At 38.6% G+C, this 20,345-nt stretch overlaps 1 protein-coding gene across 1 annotated transcript in view; it reads left to right on the plus strand.

Moving 5' to 3' along the window:
* The window catches only part of MALRD1 (MAM and LDL receptor class A domain containing 1), a 558,112-nt gene that overhangs the window by 526,352 nt on the left and 11,415 nt on the right, over positions 1-20,345 (plus strand). Inside the window, exons 33-34 of the mRNA XM_082259425.1 lie at positions 16,964-17,039; positions 19,129-19,191. Of these exons, the coding sequence (XP_082115551.1) occupies positions 16,964-17,039; positions 19,129-19,191 (139 nt within the window). The remainder of the gene's footprint in view (positions 1-16,963; positions 17,040-19,128; positions 19,192-20,345) is intronic.

Below are 20,345 nucleotides of genomic sequence, written 5' to 3' on the forward strand. Positions count from 1 at the left end.
TACTGTTTAGCACTGGGAGTGTAGTCTTGGTGGACACTGTGAGACAGCTGATTGGAGGAAAGGCTCACACCCCCACTCCACATAGACAAAGGAAGAAAAGAATGTGCTGTGAATTGACAAGCTCTCTGCTAATCTATTTATAGCACCCACCCTGACACATATTTCAGCCTGGTTTTATCTTGGTCAATGGAGAACTTATCAGACGTAATCATTCTGATAACAGAAGAACTGAGCAGGAGAAACACAGGGGACTCACGGCTTTGGAGAGAGATAAGAAAACACTGCAGATATATGTGCCTAGGTCAAATTTCATGAATCGGGTTTACATCAACTTTAAGCTTTGACAATAAAACTTATAAGCTGATTGGTTACTATTGAGAGCTGCACCAGATTTTGCACGCTCCAGTTTTAGTAAATCTCCCCATTGTCTTCCAGCTGCCTGACAAATGTATGCCACCCAATCCCTTGTATTACCCCTTTAACCCTACTGCCAGACATGGGCTCATGAGGGGCTTACGGCAAGCAATGACCTAAATATAAATGCCTGAAAAGAAACGTATTACAGTTAAAATTTTTTTATGATTCCCTTTATACTCTGTACTTGAAAATAGCAGTACTAAGGGAGGTCGTTGTGGGCGACACAATCACTTTAATTTTCATGCACAAGGTTTATCGGTGTGCGGTGTTATAAGCAGTCACACCTGAAATATCATACGTGTGATAATTACCGAACATTATAATTAGGCTTTCCCTTAGACTCTGATATTAACGTTATAACGATTGGTGATCTTGTCAAAGTAGTTTTAGCCAAGCCAAGTCCCACAGGAACTATCTTCTAAAAGAGTTCAGCATTTGTTTGCTGCGAAGGATTCTTTTACTCCAGACACAAAATGTTCTTTATAAGAACATATAAAAATCAATACTCCACCACTTTCCAAGTTAACCTGCCTGTGCCCCTTAAAACAGGGCACCAGTGTGCAACTCAACTCTGACATTCGCCTCACTTGCTGCAAAGTTACAAAATACTGCAGAAATGATGTCTGTTTTGAAACAAATATATATGGTACATATATTTTATGGGGCAGGTTATAAAATCGTAGTACATACACAATTCTCATATTGATCTTCCTACTAAATGCTTAAATAGAAATTGTAGTTTATCCTATTGAGTACACATTGGGAGTTGCAATATGGCTTTTACAGTTTACTTTCTTGTTCCATAGTTTAACCACTTGAAGACCAGGCCTTTTTCTGATATGTATTGTTTACAAATAAAAATCTGTATTTTTTCTAGAAAATTAAATAGAACCCCCAAACAATATACGGTATATACATTTTTTTAGCAGAAACCCTAGAGAATAAAATGGCGGTCATTGCAAAAACACTATATTTGCGCAGCAGTCTTTCAAACAAAGTTTTTTGGGGAAAAAATACACTTTAATTGAATGAATTAAAAAAAAAAACTATTTGTAGATTGTAGAAAGATGATGATACATCAAGTAAATAGATACCTAACGCGTGATGCTTTAAAATTGTGCGCGCTCGTGGAATAACGACAAACTACTGTAAAATCTCCATAGGCGAAGCTTTAAAAATGTTTACAAGTCACCTTTTTAGAGTTACAGAGGAGGTCCTGTGCTAGAATTATTGCTCTCACTTAAACTATCGCAGTGATACCTCACATGTGTGGTTTGAACACCTTTTACATATGTGGGAGTGACATGCGTTCACTTCTGCGCGTGAGCTCGATGGGATGGGGCGCTTTAAATGTTTTTTTTTTTTTTTACTTTTTTTTTTTCACTGTCCCTTTTTATTTATTTTTATTTTTTTTAAACTCTTATTCCTTTTACAAGGAATGTAAACATCCCTTGTAATAGAAATAATGACAGGTCCTCTTTATCGAGAGATCTGGGATCAAAAAGACCCTAGATCTCTCATTTTTCCTTTAAAGCAAAAGAAAAAAAAAAATGGACACTTTGACTTGAAACTTAAAAAAAACAAAAAAATCATGTCTTTAAGCCCGAGCACCGGAAGTGACATCAGAGGATGCTCCAGGCCTCCAAGGGCATGGAGCTGAGGGGGGGCTGTCTTGCCCTCACTTGGCTTTCTGCCTAGCCATCGGCAGCATCGGTTTGGTTCTGGGCTTACCGATGGCTCCGGTAAGCTCAGAAACGATTGGGAAGCATCAGGGGGGGGGGGACATCTCCCGCCTCCTATAAAAGTGATCCAGTGGCGAATCTACTGCTGTGGACCACTTTTATCTGAAAGCCAGGTGCTTAAGAGAAAAAACAATCGCAGGGTTATGCGGTGGGGTGCCAGTATGGGCGTGACCTGAAGAAGGAGGCCATGCCTCCGAAACGCGCTGTTATAGTAACCATCAGCTCGGGCATCGGTTCCTATATCTCTCTCTCCCCTTCCGCTTGTGTTCTCCAAAGTTCCATTCATGTCAGCAGGTGAAGCGCCAGCTGGTCCGGTGCAGGCGCACTCCAGCTTACATGGAGGGGGATGTAAGAGAAACTGGAAGTCACTGCCTGCTGTTTGAGGAGAAGGCTTTTGGCAGTACATGGCAGTGATCCGGGAGAGGGATATTGATGTACAACCATGATTTCTACACGTTTGAAGTTTACTTCCAAATGTGAGTCTGTAATTATTCAGCTTCTCTTATCCCTTCAATAAACGGTATTATACTAGGACGGTTGTGCGCTCTCTTTGTTTTTTCTTGCATGTACACCCTTCTGCTAATGGCATCTGTATAAAGCATATTCAGTTAGTGCCTTTGCTAAACAACTGTTAAGATAAAAAAAATTAAGGGTAAGCCACCTAGGTATGGTATTTGGTTAGAGGAGTCTAAAAGACTTACATAGAGAGAACAGCAAGTACAAGAACCAGTGCAATTATTGAGCTGAATCCTAATGAAAAATGCAAAAAAAAAAGGTGCTACTATAGTACTTCAATACTTCATCTAAATAAAAATAATAACATGATCACCAGTCCATAAATAATAATTCAATTCATTTAAAAGTCCCATAAATGTTATCACAGTTCTCTTGAGATTCTCCAACCACCGTGAATAAAGAGGTGCAGTGCTTACAAACTTCTTCACTATGGTGTACTTTTATGAACGGGTGAATTTTTTTCTCTGTTGGCTTCTCTGCAGTTCTCCGGGGAAAATGATCACCTCTGGCACCCTTTTTATGAAGCGGAGAACTTCAGTTCGCCCAGGGTGATCAGAGGAGAACGGTTTTCTCGGAGATCTGTGTAGAAGTGAATGGAGCGCCTGTAATCTCGTGAGACAAAGCGAGATTACAGTAGTATGAAAATCACTGGCGCTCTTTATCAAGCAGTGATAAATTATCACTGCTGAGTACACGATCACCACTAACGTTAATAAATAATAGTCCCCTTACATAAATATATATATATATACACTGAATACACACATACATAATATATATATATATATATATATATATATATATATATATATATATATATATACATTAAATATATATCTATATGTATGTGTGTATATATATACATGTATATATATATATATATATACATAAATATAGCAGGGGGACATGATTACTATGTTGGGGGGTCTTCCTTTTTCCCCCTCAGTTCTCCCCCTCAGTTCTCCCCCTATTCTGTCTTCACTCCCCGCTTCACAAGCTCCAGGCTGGTGAACCCGGGAGTGTGAATTCTGGAACAGATCGCCAGTGAAGTGCGGGGATCGCAGCTTCATGACCTGGCTGTTTCTGTGTCAGGCAATGACAGATTCCCGTGTGAAGAGATGATCAGTGAAGAACATGTTCTCCGCTGATCATTTCTGTTTCATAAACTGAGAATGATCGGAAATGAGCTGTGATCAGCAGGATCACTGCTCATCTCCATTTCATAAAAGGACACCTTAGTGCTCTACCACAGGTGTATGTAAATTGCACACTCACCAACCATCAATATAAGACAAGCCTTCAACAATCTGAGGTATTCCCAGCTGCAAATCATGATTTAGACTTACATAATCTCCATACGGTAATGTATAGAGTTCACCATCCCCAGGCCCTCCAGAGGTCTTGAGTAGACGGGCTTGTCTGGAGTGCGCAGTTGGGGCTGAACCTGATGAATCGCCTATAGGCGATACGCCTAAAGTCTTGGTCCCGTTTTTTACTTTGAATGAGAGAAAGACATCTGGAGGGCCTACGGCTGGTGAACTCTATACATTACCATATGGAGATTATCTAAGTCTAAAGCCTAGTCCACACAATGAGATTATCAGACAAATGATTGCCAATTTTTCTTGCTTGCTAGTCTCCATATTGAAAACGAATAGGTTTCTAAAGTACGAAAATTCTCATACGACAGAATAAAAATTCGGAAGTGATGTAATATATTCGTATTGTATTTTCGGATAAAAACTGTACTGAATAAACAAAATTTGTTCAATCTGTTATCATACGAGAAACATTTTCGCGTTTGTCCCTTTGGAAAATTTTGGATGAAAGCTGTGTACTAATGCAGTGGTTCTCAATTCCGGTCCTTGGGACCCACTAACAGGCCAGATTTTAAGTATTACCTTGGGGGATGCAGACTAGAATACTGCAATCACTGAGCAGCAAATTAGATCACCTGTGATGTAATTTAGTTATCTTGTAAACCTGGCCTGTTGGTGGGTCCCGAGGACCGGAGTTGGGAACCACTGTACTAATGAACAGATTATCGTAAAATCCTGTCGAAAGTGGTATTTTTTTTACGATATTCTTATAGTGTGTACAGGGCTTAAATTCTGATCAGATAATTAGCAGCTTGGAATACCTCAAATGGTTGAAGGTTTGTCTTATATTGATGGTTGGTTTGTGAATGTGTTTGTAAGCACTGCACCTCTTTATTCACGGTGGTTGGAGATTCTCAAGAGGACTCTAATCTCTAATAATATTTATGGGACTTTTATTTGAGTTAAATTATTAATTATGCACTGGTAATCATGTTGTTATTTTTATTTAGGTGAAATGTTGAAGTTATTATAGTAGCACCTTATTTTTGTATCGTTTTGATTTGAAAGTGAGTTTAACCATTTAAAGGGGCAGCTGCACTTTTTTAGAAAACTTTTCAGGTTGTTGGCACCAGACTTATCACTTTGTTTTTTACATAGGCTAACATGCAGGGGAGTTAAGAGGCAGGAAAATTCCAGACGCCCCTAGGAGCAGCTGTAATATCGCCCAGTGTACATAAAGCCTAAAACTGATAGCCAATCCTAAAAAGCTACAGCCGGCTTTATGCAATTAGCAGGGAAGGACTTTAGATTGTCCAGAATGGGTCCCACATAATTACCTTGTTTAGCTAAGTAATGGCTTCCTTATAAATTATAGTAAACGCTTGACCATCACAACTACCAAACAGCTAACAGTATGTGGAAATCCCTCTACATGGCTCAGTGCAGCTGTTTCCAGTGAAGGATGCTTTTAATATTACAGAATACAAAAACATTTTAAACAATTGTGCACTTACAGCCTTTTGGCAACATTCTGGGGATTATCCTTTTCTGTTCCAGTATGACTGTGTCCCTGTTCACAAGGCCAGCTTCAGAAAGCCATGGTTTGATGAGTTTGGTGTGAAGGAACTTGAATGGCCTGCATAGAGCCCTGATCTCAACCCTATAGAACTTCTTTGGGATAAATCGATGAATCAGAATGTCGATTGCTAGCTCGGTTTTCTCTTCTAACATCAGTAGCTGACCTCACAAATGTTCTATTGACTGAATAGGCACACATTCCAAAATAAATACTCCAGTATCTTGTGGAAAGCCTTCAGGGAATAGTGGAGGCTATTATACCCACAAAGAGGGCAAACTCCTAATTATTGTCCCTAGTTTCAGAATGGGATGTCCAGGCAGCTCAGATAGGTGTGATGGTCTAGTTTCCATAAACTTTTGTCCATATTATCCATTTAATTTAAGCTTTACTTTAAAAACTTTTTGTACTGCACCAGAGCAATGGATCATATTCAGAATTTCATTCTACCACTGTTATTTTCCCCAAGTAGGTTTCCAGCTGACTTTTGGGAAATTACCAGCTATTCTAATTTGAGATACATTTATAAATACAGCCTATTCGTATTAGATTCACATTAACATTTAAATGATTTTGTACACACTGGGGAACGTACATGTGAATGTCTGTGTAGGTAATAGTATTTAAATAAATCTATCAATCTATCTTTACCTTGACTAAGTGACCGTCCTATTAATATTAGGAAAAGTAAAAATAGGTCTAATTAATTTGAATATAAATGCAAACACTCTAAATTTGAAAAGTAAAAAAGTGCATACCTGTAAAACTATGGGGGTCTATTTATATTAAAAAAAAATAAAAAAAATACATAGCTTTGTGTCCAGTGAATCTGCAGGTCCATTTTTTCCCTGAGAAATGGGCAAAAATAAATGTTCTCTAGGCTATTCTTTTCTGAGCAAATATTCTTTTATTATGCATTGTAGTAGAAGACCAAATATGGCCACTGAAAGAGCTGAGGAGCATAGGAAATGCATACGTCTTTGTAACAACAGATATAGGGGTTGGTTTACTAAAACTTGAGAGTGCAAAATCTGGTGCAGCTCTGCATAGAAACCAATCAGGTTCCATTTTTTTTTTTGTCAAAGTTTAAAGTTAGTGTAAAGTCTCGTTTTTAAAAGAAAATAACAAACATGTTATATTTCCAATGCTCTGTGAAGTGGTTTTGCACAGAGTGGCCCAGATCTGCCTCTTCTCGGGTCCTTCTTCTGTGCTCCCTGAGAATTGGGCAAAAATAAATGTTCTCTAGGCTATTCTTTTCTGAGCAAATATTCTTTTTTTTTGCATTGTAGTAGAAAACCAAATATGACCACTGAAAGAGCTGAGGAGCATAGGAAATGCATACGTCTTTGTAACAACAGATATAGGGGTTGGTTTACTAAAACTTGAGAGTGCAAAATCTGGTGCAGTTCTGCATAGAAACCAATCAGGTTAAATTTTTTTTTTAGTCAAAGCTTAAAGTGAGTGTAAAGTCTCGTTTTTTAAAAAAAATAACAAACATGTTATATTTCCAATGCTCTGTGAAGTCATTTTGCACAGAGTGGCCCAGATCTGCCTCTTCTCGGGTCCTTCTTCTGTGCTCCTGGACCCTCACTCCTGTTGAATGCCCCCACAGCAAGCAGCTTGCTATGGGGGATCCATTCAGATACGGAGCCATGACCCGGCCCGCCCCTCTCTCTCCCCTGATTGGCTACCTGACTTTGATTGACAGCAGCGGGAGCCGTTCGCACCACACTGCTGTCTCAGCCAATGGGGAAGGGAGTCCCGGGCTGCTGAAAAACTCATGCAACATCACTAGATAAAGATGGGCTCAGGTAAGTATTAGGGGGGCTGAGGGGGGCTGCTGCACACAGAAGGTTTTTATATCTTAATACATAGAATGCTTTAAGATTTAAAAAAAAAACCTTTGCCTTTACAATCCCTTTAACTGAACAAGCTGAATTTAGAAGCTGATTGGCTACCATTCACAACTGCACAAGATCTTGCACTCTCAAGTTTTAGTAAATCAACCCCACAATGTAATAATTCTAAAGAACACTAGAGGAATTAGCAATTTATGTAATCTATGCAATTAATATAAACATTGTATCTCTTGTTACAAAGACCTCTGTATTTCCTATGCTCCTTAGCTCCATCTAGTGGCCATAATATGGTACTTTTCCTAATATAAGAACAGGAAGGAAGAAAAAAAAAAGCTTGAAGAAAATCATTTTTTTTTGTCCAATGTGTGCAGGGTGAATGTACATGCAGATTTGCATAGGACCTCTTAATGTCTTGAGGCTTTCTTAATATATTTCACAGCTGCTATGCCTGCATAACAGCATAACAGCAGGATCTTGGGTTCTTTATGACCCGTTGGCTTGTTGTACAGCTCAGATGTCAACTCATAGGCTTTCACACACACCTCTATGTATGTTAAATTTGGATAAGAGGCAGAGACCCCCATTAAACAATGTGGCTCTTCCCATTTCTGCATTGTGTTCTGCTTTCTCATTTGATTCTCTATGACCTCTTGGTTCAGCTCTGCTTGCTGTACAGCTCAGATGTCATAGGCTATTCACACACACCTTTATGTATGTTATATTTGCATTACAGGCAGAGATCCCTCATTAAACAATGTGGCTTCTCCCATTTCTGCCTTGTGTTCGGATTTCTCATTTGATTGACAGCTGCCTTTAGTATAACAAGTAGTTGATATAAGAGCAGCAGAGGGAGGAGGGCGGGGATTGTACTGCCCTTCAAGCATAACAGCAGGATATTAGATTCTCTATGACCTCTTGGCTTCAGCTCTGCTTGCTGTACAGCTCAAGGTGTACTTTTAATAAATAGAGAAAAGCCGTGATCCTCAGGATCACGACTGATCTCTGGTGTGTATCGGTTTAGGTAGCTGAGATGAAGAGCAGAGAACATGTTCTTCGCTTCTCATCACAGTACATGACCATTCTGTCATTAACGGTCAGTTTAGAAAAGGGAGATCTGAAGATCTCACAGCCGTTACTCTGAAATATCTCCATTCCAGATTCTCCAGCTCAGAGGTGGAGAATCAGGGAGAGAAGCTGGTGCGATTAGAGGAAGAAGACTTCTTTCTTCCTATATATCAGCACCAGTGGGTTCAAAATTAATGATAATATATATATATATATTGTATGTATGTATGAGTGTTTGTGGGCGTATGTCTGTATATATACAGTATATATATATATATATATATATATATATATATATACACACACACACCAGTATATATATACAAACTATATATATATATATATATATATATATATATATATATATATATATATATATAGTTTGTATATATATACTGGTGTGTGTGTGTATATATATATATATATATATATATATATATATATATATATATATATAAATATATATATATACACATATATATACATATATATATATATATATATATATATATATATATATATATATAATGTATGTATATATACTGTATATGTATGTGTGTGTATATATATGTGTGTGTGTATATGTATATTAATATATATATATATATATATATGCATGTGTGTGTGCATATATATATGTATATATATATATATTGTATGTATATATATATTGTATGTATATATACTGTATGTATATATACTGTGCATGTGTGTGTGTATAGATAGATAGATATATAGATATTCAGTTAGTTTTCATGTGTCAGAACATGGCATTACAAGCTCTTTTAAACTTTGGTTTCACTTTTTAAACTTAGCGGCACTGTAATCTCACAATATCTCGTGAGATTACAGGTAGTCCACCCAGTTATACACAGATCTCCCTGTGAGAAGTGAAGTTCTCCACCTTCTAAACTGGGTGCCAGAGGAGATAAATTTTCTCTGAGAACTGCCGAGAAGTGAACTAAGAGAAAACTTCTCAGTTTATTAAACGTACACCCAAATGTCATAGGCTATTCACACCCACCTCTATGTATATGATATTTGCTTTAGAGGCAGATATCCCCTATTGAACAATGCAGCTCTTCCCATTTCTGTCTTGTGTTCTGATTTTTCATTTAAATAACAGCTCCATTTAGCATAGCAAGTAGCTGATATAAGAGCAGCAGAAGGAGAAGGGTGGGGATTGAACTGCCCTATTACATAGATAAGTGGTGTACCGCTTAAGGAAGACTACTCCCCTATTGCTCAGCTGTGTCTGCACATAAAACAGGTGCCGGCCCTGCATGCATCAGAAACATGTAGAAAGAAGAAGTCTGGATGGTCACACACTGCTTGAATCACCTTTAATTGTTCCAAATATGTAAAGGCGACAATCCATACAGCACATGGAAGTAAAAAACAGATCAGCTAACGCGTTTCACACCTATCTTGGTGCTTAGTCATAGCTGGAATATTGGTCACACACACAAAGTATATATATATATATATATATATATATATATATATATATATATATATATATATATGTATATATATATATATATATATATATATATATATATATATATATATATATATACATATACATATACATATATATATACATACACATATGCAAAAATAAGCAGATGGCTAAATGCAATCAAGCTACCAATTAAACATATCGGTGTATGACCAATGAAAACAGACAGGTGATTAATCATCCTGACAGAGAGACCAATCACCCGTCTAACCATAGATAAAAACATCCTAGGCAAAAAGCCCTAACCCATTTAGAAAACATGATAAAAACTAAAATGTGAACCTTACAGCATAACATAGACTTCAGTACCAAAATGCATAGATACACATGTATATTGTTTTATACTATATTTATTGAAAATGTCACATTATGCACATCTAAACGTACCAAAGTAGCCACAGTAAGACTGTACAAATGTGCACATCGAACGATTATGCATATAACATATATAAACCTAGCCAAGCCTATGGCAAACATGCCACTAAACAGCAAGATCACCACACCAGAAAAGCATATGTGAACCCATATATAGGCTACTAAATAAATATGATATCTTGATGTACAAAATATATATATTCTCACAGGGTGTATTGATGTATAGATAACTGTGAATTTGAGTGATATACGTCCCCTAATCATAAAAGTGGGAGACATTGCACTCAAAAATGTTGCTGTAATGTTAATACATTACATACCCGACATCCCGGCAAAGAATTAAAGAACTTCCTTCAGAGAACTTCCCCTTCCTTACAGCAGTTTCCTCAGACAGTAACATCGCCTTTATCACCTCCAACAAATGCAGAGGTAGTAAATGGAGTAGAGTCTGCAAGATGGTAAACGGATAACATAAAACAGTGTTTCTTAAACAGGGTTCTTCCAGAGCTTGCTAGGAGCTCCACAAGCAGTTATCAACAGCAATCTCAAGAGGGCAATTTTCCACTAACATCCAATTAAGGGGTGAAAGTGGTTCTAAACCATATTCATGAAATCTGACCTAGGCACACACATCTGTATTTTTTTAATTATCTCTATCAAAAGTGCCATGTCTTTCTGCTGCTCCCTTCCTCTGTTATCAGTATGATAACTTCTGACAAGCTCTCTAACACACAAGATAAAAGAAGCAGCAAATGTGTGGCGGGGGAGGGAGCTTAGAGGTACATTAGCAGAGAGCTGGTCTATTCAGACTGCAGCTCTGCATGTTTCTTCCTTCCTTTGCATATGTGGATGGGGTGTGTGCCTTTCCTCCATTCAGCTCACACACAGTGTATTCCCAGACTCCACACCCACTGCTGGAGGAGGAAAAAAGATTTGTAACATGATCTGCACTTTTTAAAGAGTGTAGAAAGCACAAGACTGCAGATATACATGCAAAACTTATATAGGGAGATTTGTTTCATCTCTGTGTATCATCTGAGGCTGTTCACTTCACTGGGTAAATTAGAGGGTGTGTATCCACTTTAATTCTCCACTGACTACTACTGTATGTTAGAGGACACTAACCATTCTCATGGGCACCATGACTATTTGCTGTATTGTGTAATATAATTATCACCTATGATTGTCAGCCCCATCTAGTGGTCATAATGTATATTTTTCCTGTATTACCTCAATAAAAAGAAATCCACATTATAGCCACTAAATGGAGCTGCTGATCATAGGAGGTAATCTATTATGAACAATGCAGCAAACATTTGTGGTGCTTATATGAATAAATAAGACTAGGGATGGGCCCAACACCCCCCTGTTCAGTTTGCAGCAGACAACCCTGGGCTGTGGTTGTCGGGGTCTGCAGGCGGAGAACATTTTCAGGTCGGGGGCTTATCAGAATCTGGAAGCCCACTTTAACAATGGTGCCCCCAGATCCCACCCCCCCCTCCTTTGTGAATGTGTATTGGGCACATAGTACCCCTACCCATTCACCAAAAAAAGTGTCAAAAAGTAATAAACACAAGAGACAAATCCTCTATTAAAAAATAGTGTCCCTCAATGTAAATCCATCATCAATCACGCCGCCTTCCGGTCCCAAAAAATGCAAATAATTAAAAAACCCTCTTGCCTGCCGCCAAATGCCCACTCTGTGCTTTGACATTTCTTTTATAGGTAAAGGGCGGGGCCACCTTGCTATGTCACCCGGTGGCTCCGCCTCTTCTGACGTCACAGACTGGTGCATGCTGGGCATGTGACGTCAGAAAGGGACGTTGGTACCGAGTGACGTAGCCAGATGGCCCCGCCCCTTACCTATAAAAGAAATGTTAGAGCGCAGAGGAGGCATTCGGCAGGAGCCATGATTGACAATGGATTTACATCTGGGGACATTGTTTTTTTATTACTTAATAAAGGATTTGTCAAAAACTGTCTCTTGTGTTCATTACTTTTTGATACTTTTTTGTTGAATGGGTAGGGATACTCTGTACACGATACCCATCAAATAAGGGGGGGGTGGCATCTGGGGGTCCCTTTGTTAAAGGGGGCTTCCAGATTCCAATAAGCCCACCACTCACACAACCCGACAACCACAGCCCAGGGTTGTCGGTAAGAGGCCCTTGTCCCCATCAACATGAGCAGAGCCCCCCTGCCCCAAAGCCCCCTTCCCCCCCATGTTAAGGGCATGTGGTCTGGTTCAGGAGGGGAGGTGCGCTAGTTTGTCCTCCCCTTTCTTGACCTGCCAGGCTGCATGCCCATATAAGGGTCTGGTATGGATTTTGGGGGGGGACCCCAGGGCATTTTGTTTTTTAATTTTAGGTCCCTTTAGGTCTGGTACAGACTGGGGGGGGGACATTTTTTTCTTTATTTCTTTTACCGGCACTTTTTTTTTTTATTGTTCTACTGTCAGCGGGGAAACCTTTTGACAGCTGATGACTCATCGGTTGTTAAGAATGCCACAGACGGCTTCCCAGCCCCGCTCTTTAACAACTAGCTTGCCCTGTGCCTTAATTGGGCAAAGCTTTGCCTAATCAGTGTGTAGAATGCGCTGTTCAGCACTCAGTGAACTGCCGGGTGTTCAACGAGGCGAACACCCTGCAAATTCAGTGTTTGGCGAACGGTCGAACAGGCAAATGTTCAGCCCAAACTCATGCTCGGGCCGAACCATTCGCCCATCCCTAGTTAAAACATTTGCATAGTGAATGTTTTATATGTAAACCTCTAAATTACAGGACACCACACTTTTTACTGTCTGTCTTTCCTTTCTGTTGTTCTTTTAATTTCAAGAATATTACTGAAAATTATTTTGTAGGGAGGGGCGATAAAAATGATCTGCCTTGGCTGTCAAATACGCTAGTACTGTCACATTACATATTCCTTTTATTTACAATTTTGTTTTGCTTATTGATCACAGTAATATACAATGAGATGTAGGGTTAATCAGATGTCCCCAAGTTCTGAAAATTGTTTAAAGGGTATGTAAATTGGGGTACACACTATTAGAAAATTGGGCGAACGATCGTCCGTTTTCCTCGTTGCTTCACGGCAAATTGGAGCCGATGAACAAAAATTTGTATAAAAATTCTAGTACGACAAAGGGGTTGTTTTTGTTGTTTATTGTTTCTGATAATGTGCAGTCATTCTTTTCTGATTTTTTTTGTAGGAAAATGGTACGCATTAAACGTAAATTGTTTGTTTTTCCCCGTACGAGAAATATTTTGGAGTTTGTCCCTTCAAGCATTTTCGTACAAAAACTCAGAATCGGCTGTTGAAAGTTGTGAATAAGGATGATTGAACTTTTGAAAAGTTCGGTTCGGCCAGAACATCCGAACTTCCCGAAAGTTCGGCCCGGATTTCAGAACCCCATTGAAATCAATGGGACCCGAACTTCGGTAATCAAAAAACACAATTTTTAAGCCCTAAAACCCGATAAACGCCCCTAAAAAGTGCCCAGGGTTCTGGGTCATGCCCCATTAACTATTAATCACACAAAAAAAAAGTTCTTAAAAATTTTCATTTTTGATAAAAAAGCCAATTATTGAAAAAATTAAAAAAAAAAAAAGAGATGTTTTGATTTTGACTTTGAGTTTAGTATCTGGGGGGTCTAAAAGGTGTGCATGTGAAGTTTCAGCTCTGTAGCATGTCCAGAACCATGAAAAAAAAAGATAATTTTTCAGTAAAAAATGTGGGTCGGGACCCTCCTTTAACTTTAACACCTATATGATCTTTTTTTCTGGTTCTGGACATGCTACAGAGCTGAAACTTCACAGGTACACCTTTTAGACCCCCCAGACACCAAATCACACAAAAAAAGTTCTTAAAAATTGTAATTTTTGATAAAAAAAAAAGCCAATTATTGAAAAAATTAAAAAAAAAAGATTTTTTGATTTTTATTTTGGATTTCAGATCTGGGGGGTCTAAAAGGTGTGCATGTGAAGTTTTTGCTCTAACTTCCAGGTGTGTTTTTGCTGGCATTTTTTGGGGGTTTTTGGAGGCAGGCAAAACATCAGAACTTGTGCACAGTACCACTATACACAAGTTCAGATGTTTTTCCTGACTGCAAAGAACCCCAAAAAATGCCTTCTATTAAACCGGGAGAGAAGCTAACTACCTGTCCTGAAAGAAAGTGTTCTAATACAAACAATCTTTTTTTTTTCATGGTTCTGGACATGCTACAGAGCTGAAACTTCACATGCACACCTTTTAGACCCCCCAGATAAAAATCAAAAAATCTCTTTCTTTTTTTTTCAATAATTGGCTTTTTTATCAAAAATGACAATTTTTAAGAACTTTTTTGTGTGATTTTGTGTCTGGGGGGTCTAAGAGGTGTACCTGTGAAGTTTCAGCTCTGTAGCATGTCCAGAACCAGAAAAAAAAAAAAAAGGATTGTTTGTATTAGAACACTTTAAACACAGGTAGTTAGCTTCTCTCCCGGTTTAATAGCAGGCATTTTTGTGGGGTTCTTTGCAGTCAGGAAAAACATCTGAACATGTGTATAGTGGTACTGTGCACAAGTTCTGATGTTTTGCCTGCCTCCAAAAACTCCCAAAAAATGCCAGCAAAAACACACCTGGGCATTTTTTTTTTTTGACGCTAGCGTTTTTTTTGGGCATTTTTTGGGGTTCTTTTGAGGCAGGCAAAACATCTGAACTTGTGTATAGTGGTATATATACACACATACATATATTTATATACACACCTAGACATATATAGGTGTGATAGTAGCAGAAATATATCTGTGTAAATGATTTAATTAGCGGAAGCATTTATTTCTGCTACTATCACACCTATATATGTCTAGGGGTGTATATAAATATATGTATGTGTGTATATACACCACTATACACAAGTTCTGATGTTTTGCCTGCCTCCAAAACCCCCCAAAAAATGCAAGCAAAAACACACCTGGGCATTTTTTTTTTGACGCTAGCGTTTTTTTGGCATTTTTTTGGGTTCTTTTGAGGCAGGCAAAACATCTGAACTTGTGTATAGTGGTATATATACACACATACATATATCTATATATACACACCTAGACATATATAGGTGTGATAGTAGCAGAAATATATCTGTGTAAATGATTTAATTAGCGCAAGCATTTATTTCTGCTACTATCACACCTATATATGTCTAGGGGTGTATATACAGACATATATGTATATATATACCCCCTATACACATGTTCAGATGTCATGTCTGACATCAAACATGTCCTCAAAAAAGCACTGACAGTGGCAGCCCCTGCAGCATAAAAAATGCTTGGCTGGTGAGAAGCCATAATGGTGTCCCGAAGCTATTCAGAGAAATGATCATTTCTCTATAGCGGTCACCCTGCTATGGAAGGGTTTTGTCACCCTGCCATAGCAGTCACTGTCAGTTAACCCTACACTACACTACGGTCCCCTGACACTTCATACTTTCCCTACAGAAACTAAATTTTTGAAGCTAACTTAAGTGTAAAGGAGCACTCTAACTACACTAGATATCCCTTTCCTCACACTAAAAATAGCTAAATGACACTTTTAAAGTAAAATTAACAGAACTGCTTCCACTCTCTTCCATGTCCAGTATAACAATGCTAGGAATATGGCGGGGGCGATCTTATATACTGGGGGGCGTATTCACTAATGATTGGTCTAGGTACCCCCTAGTCACTCCAATCACATTCCTAGCATTCTCCTGCCCCCTCAATTGGCTTTTGCTAATGGTTCTGGTCCAATCACGGGCTTTTAAAGCCCATTTCCTGAAGCATTGCATTTTGGGTGGTTCTGGTTGCCGAATTCCGAACTTTTTTGGGCAAAAAGTTCTAAATTCGGCCGAACCTCGAACACCCAATGTTCGGGCCGAACCGATGGTCGAACCGTTCGATCATCCCTAGTTGTGAACACACTATATGAAAATCGTACAAAAATTCTTTAGATGATTTTCTTATACTGTGTACTAGCCTTAACGGGTAAAAAGGTTGAGAAAGGCTGGTCTAAAATATTGATAAAGCAAAAAGATGCACATGCACTATTATTCAAAAACAAATACTTTGGTTCTCATTTAATGTGTAAATCACAGGGAAATGGAAGGGCCAGCACTCTAAGCCAATTAGGCTCTGTTGCAGTGCCAGTGTCAGGAACATGCTGACAGGAGGGGAGCAGAGGTATGATGTCATCAGTATGCTCCTGCACTTGTCCAATCAGTGGGCTGGGGTTGTGTTCTGGATCACCCCAATCTGCTGCAGTGGAGATCCATGGCTTGGTTGCACTGCCTTGCAGGAATGTCTGGATTGCAAAATTGATTGAACAGAATTACAACTGTAGCAAGTGACATAATTCCTGTATATGCATTTAAACTGTGTATTTTGCTGCTAGCCCAGAATTCAATGTTAAAGAAACCTATATGATGCACACCTTTTGGTGAGTCAGTCATAAGGTCATTTACATAGCATAGAACAGTGTTGGGCTCATGTTCGCCCATTAAAACTTCACAACCCTGTAATTAAAATTAATGTTTTTCCTCATTTTATTTTCCACTAGGAAACATAAAGGCGATATTACCGGTGGGTTTACCAATCCCAATTATGCAGGAGGCAGCATGACTTCAGAGAACGAGGTACATAAAATCTTTATCAGCCATTACAGTGCACTTGCTTTGAGCCATGGCAAAGCAGAACAGCAGAGCCCCTGCTCTTATTTATTCCTGGAATGTGTTCTTTGGTTAGTAAAAGGTAGAATTTTAATGTGCTTGTCTATAATTGTCTATTCCATGGATATACAGATGCACACAAACTAATATGGGAGTTTATTTCTAATTAAAGTGCATCTACTGATACAGTTAATAATATGTTTAACCTGTAGATAAAGAAGACTTTGTATGAAAACATGACATGTTAATGGCATAATCCACATTTCCCATTCTGGTTTATTAAGTAATTGAAATGCAAGGGTGTAACACTAGCCATTGGAGCCTACGTAGGTCTGTGGACATGAAGGCTCCTTGAGGTGTCTATTATTTAGGTCTGCAATCATTGTCTGTAAGGCTTCTTGGCTCCTCTGCCCCCTTACCATAAAAAGCTTTATTAAACCAACTTTGGTTTCTCTTACCCTGTCCTCCATTAAAGCAAAGCCCAAAACATTTATCTTTACTGCTATGACATGTGTATGACTCTACGCGTTCATAGGTTGAACTGGATGGACTGATGTTGATTTTCAACCTCAGAAACGATGTAACATTGGGATGGATGTTAGTCAACAGTTGGGATCTATTCAAGGGACAGGCCTATGTTTAATTTCCCTGGAGTTGAGCATCGAGCCTTCTCTCCTTGTTTAAGTGTTTCTCCAGATGATGAGTTGTAGCAAATTGATAAGCTGACTTTGAATTGATCAACCTTGTCACTCCCTTTTTAAAGTAAGTGTAGTAGGGTGGAAGAGGGAAAATGGGGCAATACCACTTTCAGTGGGTAAAAGAGTTGGGTGGGTGGTGTGACATGAGTAGAAGGGAACCTCATCATCATTTTGGTTTGGAGACATTTGATAAAATGTTTTGCTTTTGGTGTACAGTATTGAGCTTCACCCTTTAGGCTCTATAGTACTCTTTCAGTTTAGTATTCAGAGGATGCCATGCTGCTAAAATCCTGTGTTGATGGGCTTTTTTGTGCAACAGAACTGAAGCTTGAAGCAAGTTAATGCAGCTTAGAAGGAGGTCAAATACACCAGTCAATGAAGCAGCATTTGCCCATCAACACAACCCGAAAGGTCGTCAACACTGACCCTAATGGGCCATACACACTATAAGATTTTCTGAAGACCTTTTCCTTTAGATTTAACAAAACCATATAATATGAGGTCAAACCTAAACACTTTCAATTTGTATGCAATCTGGCAGGCCCTTGCACTACATAGAAAAGGTAAATCTGAAGGAAAAAGTCTTCAGAAAATCTTATAGTGTGTATGGCCCATAAGACATTCCAGTTCCATCAGAGATTTTTGTCTGATGGCTACAGGTCATGTAATGTCAGTTTTCCCTTTTCTTCACCAGCCAAAAAGCTACAGCACAGATGTCTGTCAGTTTAATGTAAACTGTTTTTTTTCCCCCAAACTGGTCCTACTCTGTGTACAGGTAGGGCCAGTAAGTCCAGTCAACAAGTCTAACTTTTCCTGTTATGTGCCACATAATGTAAAGTGAAGCTAAACGCAAGGTGTAGGAGTAGGGGTTTCTCATAGTAGCCATAGGGGATATGGCCCACTGACAGGACAAGTGCACAGAACTTCTTACAACAAGCAAGTGACTTTCAGTATATAGAGTGCATTCATCTACAGAAACTGAGATATATTTTGGTATACTTACTGTTTAACCAGCGACATTTAGGTTAATCTCAGTGTGTTACAATGTTCTCTCTCCCATGCTCTTTACATGCTGGAAGCTCTTAGTCAAGTGTATGTACTTATTTCACCTAGAGTTCTGCTATACAACAAACCAAAATACCTGGAGACAGTTGTTCTAGACTACCATTGGGACTTTTTTCTGAGGTCTGTTCTGTAAGGAGCTCTTCTTTCTCCTATCAGACAGTCCCAGACAGCTCTCCAAATTAAATATTCACAAGTTTTAGTATATTTATGCCTTCTTTCTTGCAAATTAACTATTTTCAGTAATGTGATTGTTATTGGTTTTACTGAATGCATTTATATGATTTTCTTCATAGTTTTTCGAAGCTGAGCACCCCAATGTTCACATCAGTGTTTTTCCATGGACATCTACCCACAAGGTAGGTTTCTCAATTTTTTTTTTTTCTATCTAAAAAAGAGAACTCAGGTAATGTTTTCTTCTATTTATTTTTTTTAACTCTTTGCTCACATAAAGTGAAATATAAATAAATAGTCCTGCCAAAACACGCATTTTGTTTTCTGGTGAATGCTGGAGGGATAAGTGATAAGTTTCTTACAATTCTCGAAGATTCAAGTGGCAAAATTTGTGTGCTTTTTTTCCCAAGTTTTCACACTTGGTGTAACCGTATTGAAGGGCTCCTACTCTTCCTGTTAAATATTTTACTTCTAGTATGTCTAATATCAAGGGAGTGGTAGGTATGAAAACAATCTGTAACCCAAGGAGGACTGAATGTTATCTGATAGCCATGGCAGGGAGATCATGATTCCAGAGCCTACAAGAGATAAAAAATAGCAGAGGGTATTTCATTCCACCAAGCTTCATCCACAATGAAAATATCACATGTGGGTGGGCTGACTCTTTAACTGTTCAATTACATCTGCCTAACTGTTTCAGACATTCTTCAGTTTGATTTCTGTCTGTCTGTCTGTCTGTCTGTCTGTCTGTCTGTCTGTCTATCTATCTATCTATCTATCTATCTAGCTATCTATCTATCAATATAGATAAGAAAAGCAAGAAAAGACAACATATGATGTTGTAGTACTACTCCTGAAGGGGCTGCTGGTATTAACTGGATCTTCTCTAACAGTACAGAGGCTGCCAATCACCCAAGTACCAGTTCACACACACTAGCTGAAATTAATTGGTCTATGGTTTGTGTTTTTTGTAGTTTATTGCTTATAAATGTCAACCAGAGAGGGGGAGGATTAGGGCATGGGATACTCCAAAATGTTCAGCTCTTAGTGATCAGAGGACAAACTTTACCTTAAAGGCAAAACTTTTTTTTTTCATTTTGGACAGAATAAGAGAAGGTAATAACCCCAGAAAGGTTTATTTTTTCCATATGTGTCCCATTGGGGAGATTTACCTTCATTGCCTGTCCCATAGCCAAACAGGAAATGAGAGGAAATCCCTGCAAACTAGGGGAATCTCTTGGGGCTCCCTAGGCCACCAGAACTAGTCCCCAGTGGAAGATTTCCACCCTATTAATTTTCTGGGGACAACCAACAATTTGGGATTTTCTTTTACTTTTGC

The sequence above is a fragment of the Pelophylax lessonae genome, assembly GCF_965119305.1.
Source record: "Pelophylax lessonae genome assembly, chromosome: 5".
Taxonomy (NCBI): domain Eukaryota; kingdom Metazoa; phylum Chordata; class Amphibia; order Anura; family Ranidae; genus Pelophylax; species Pelophylax lessonae.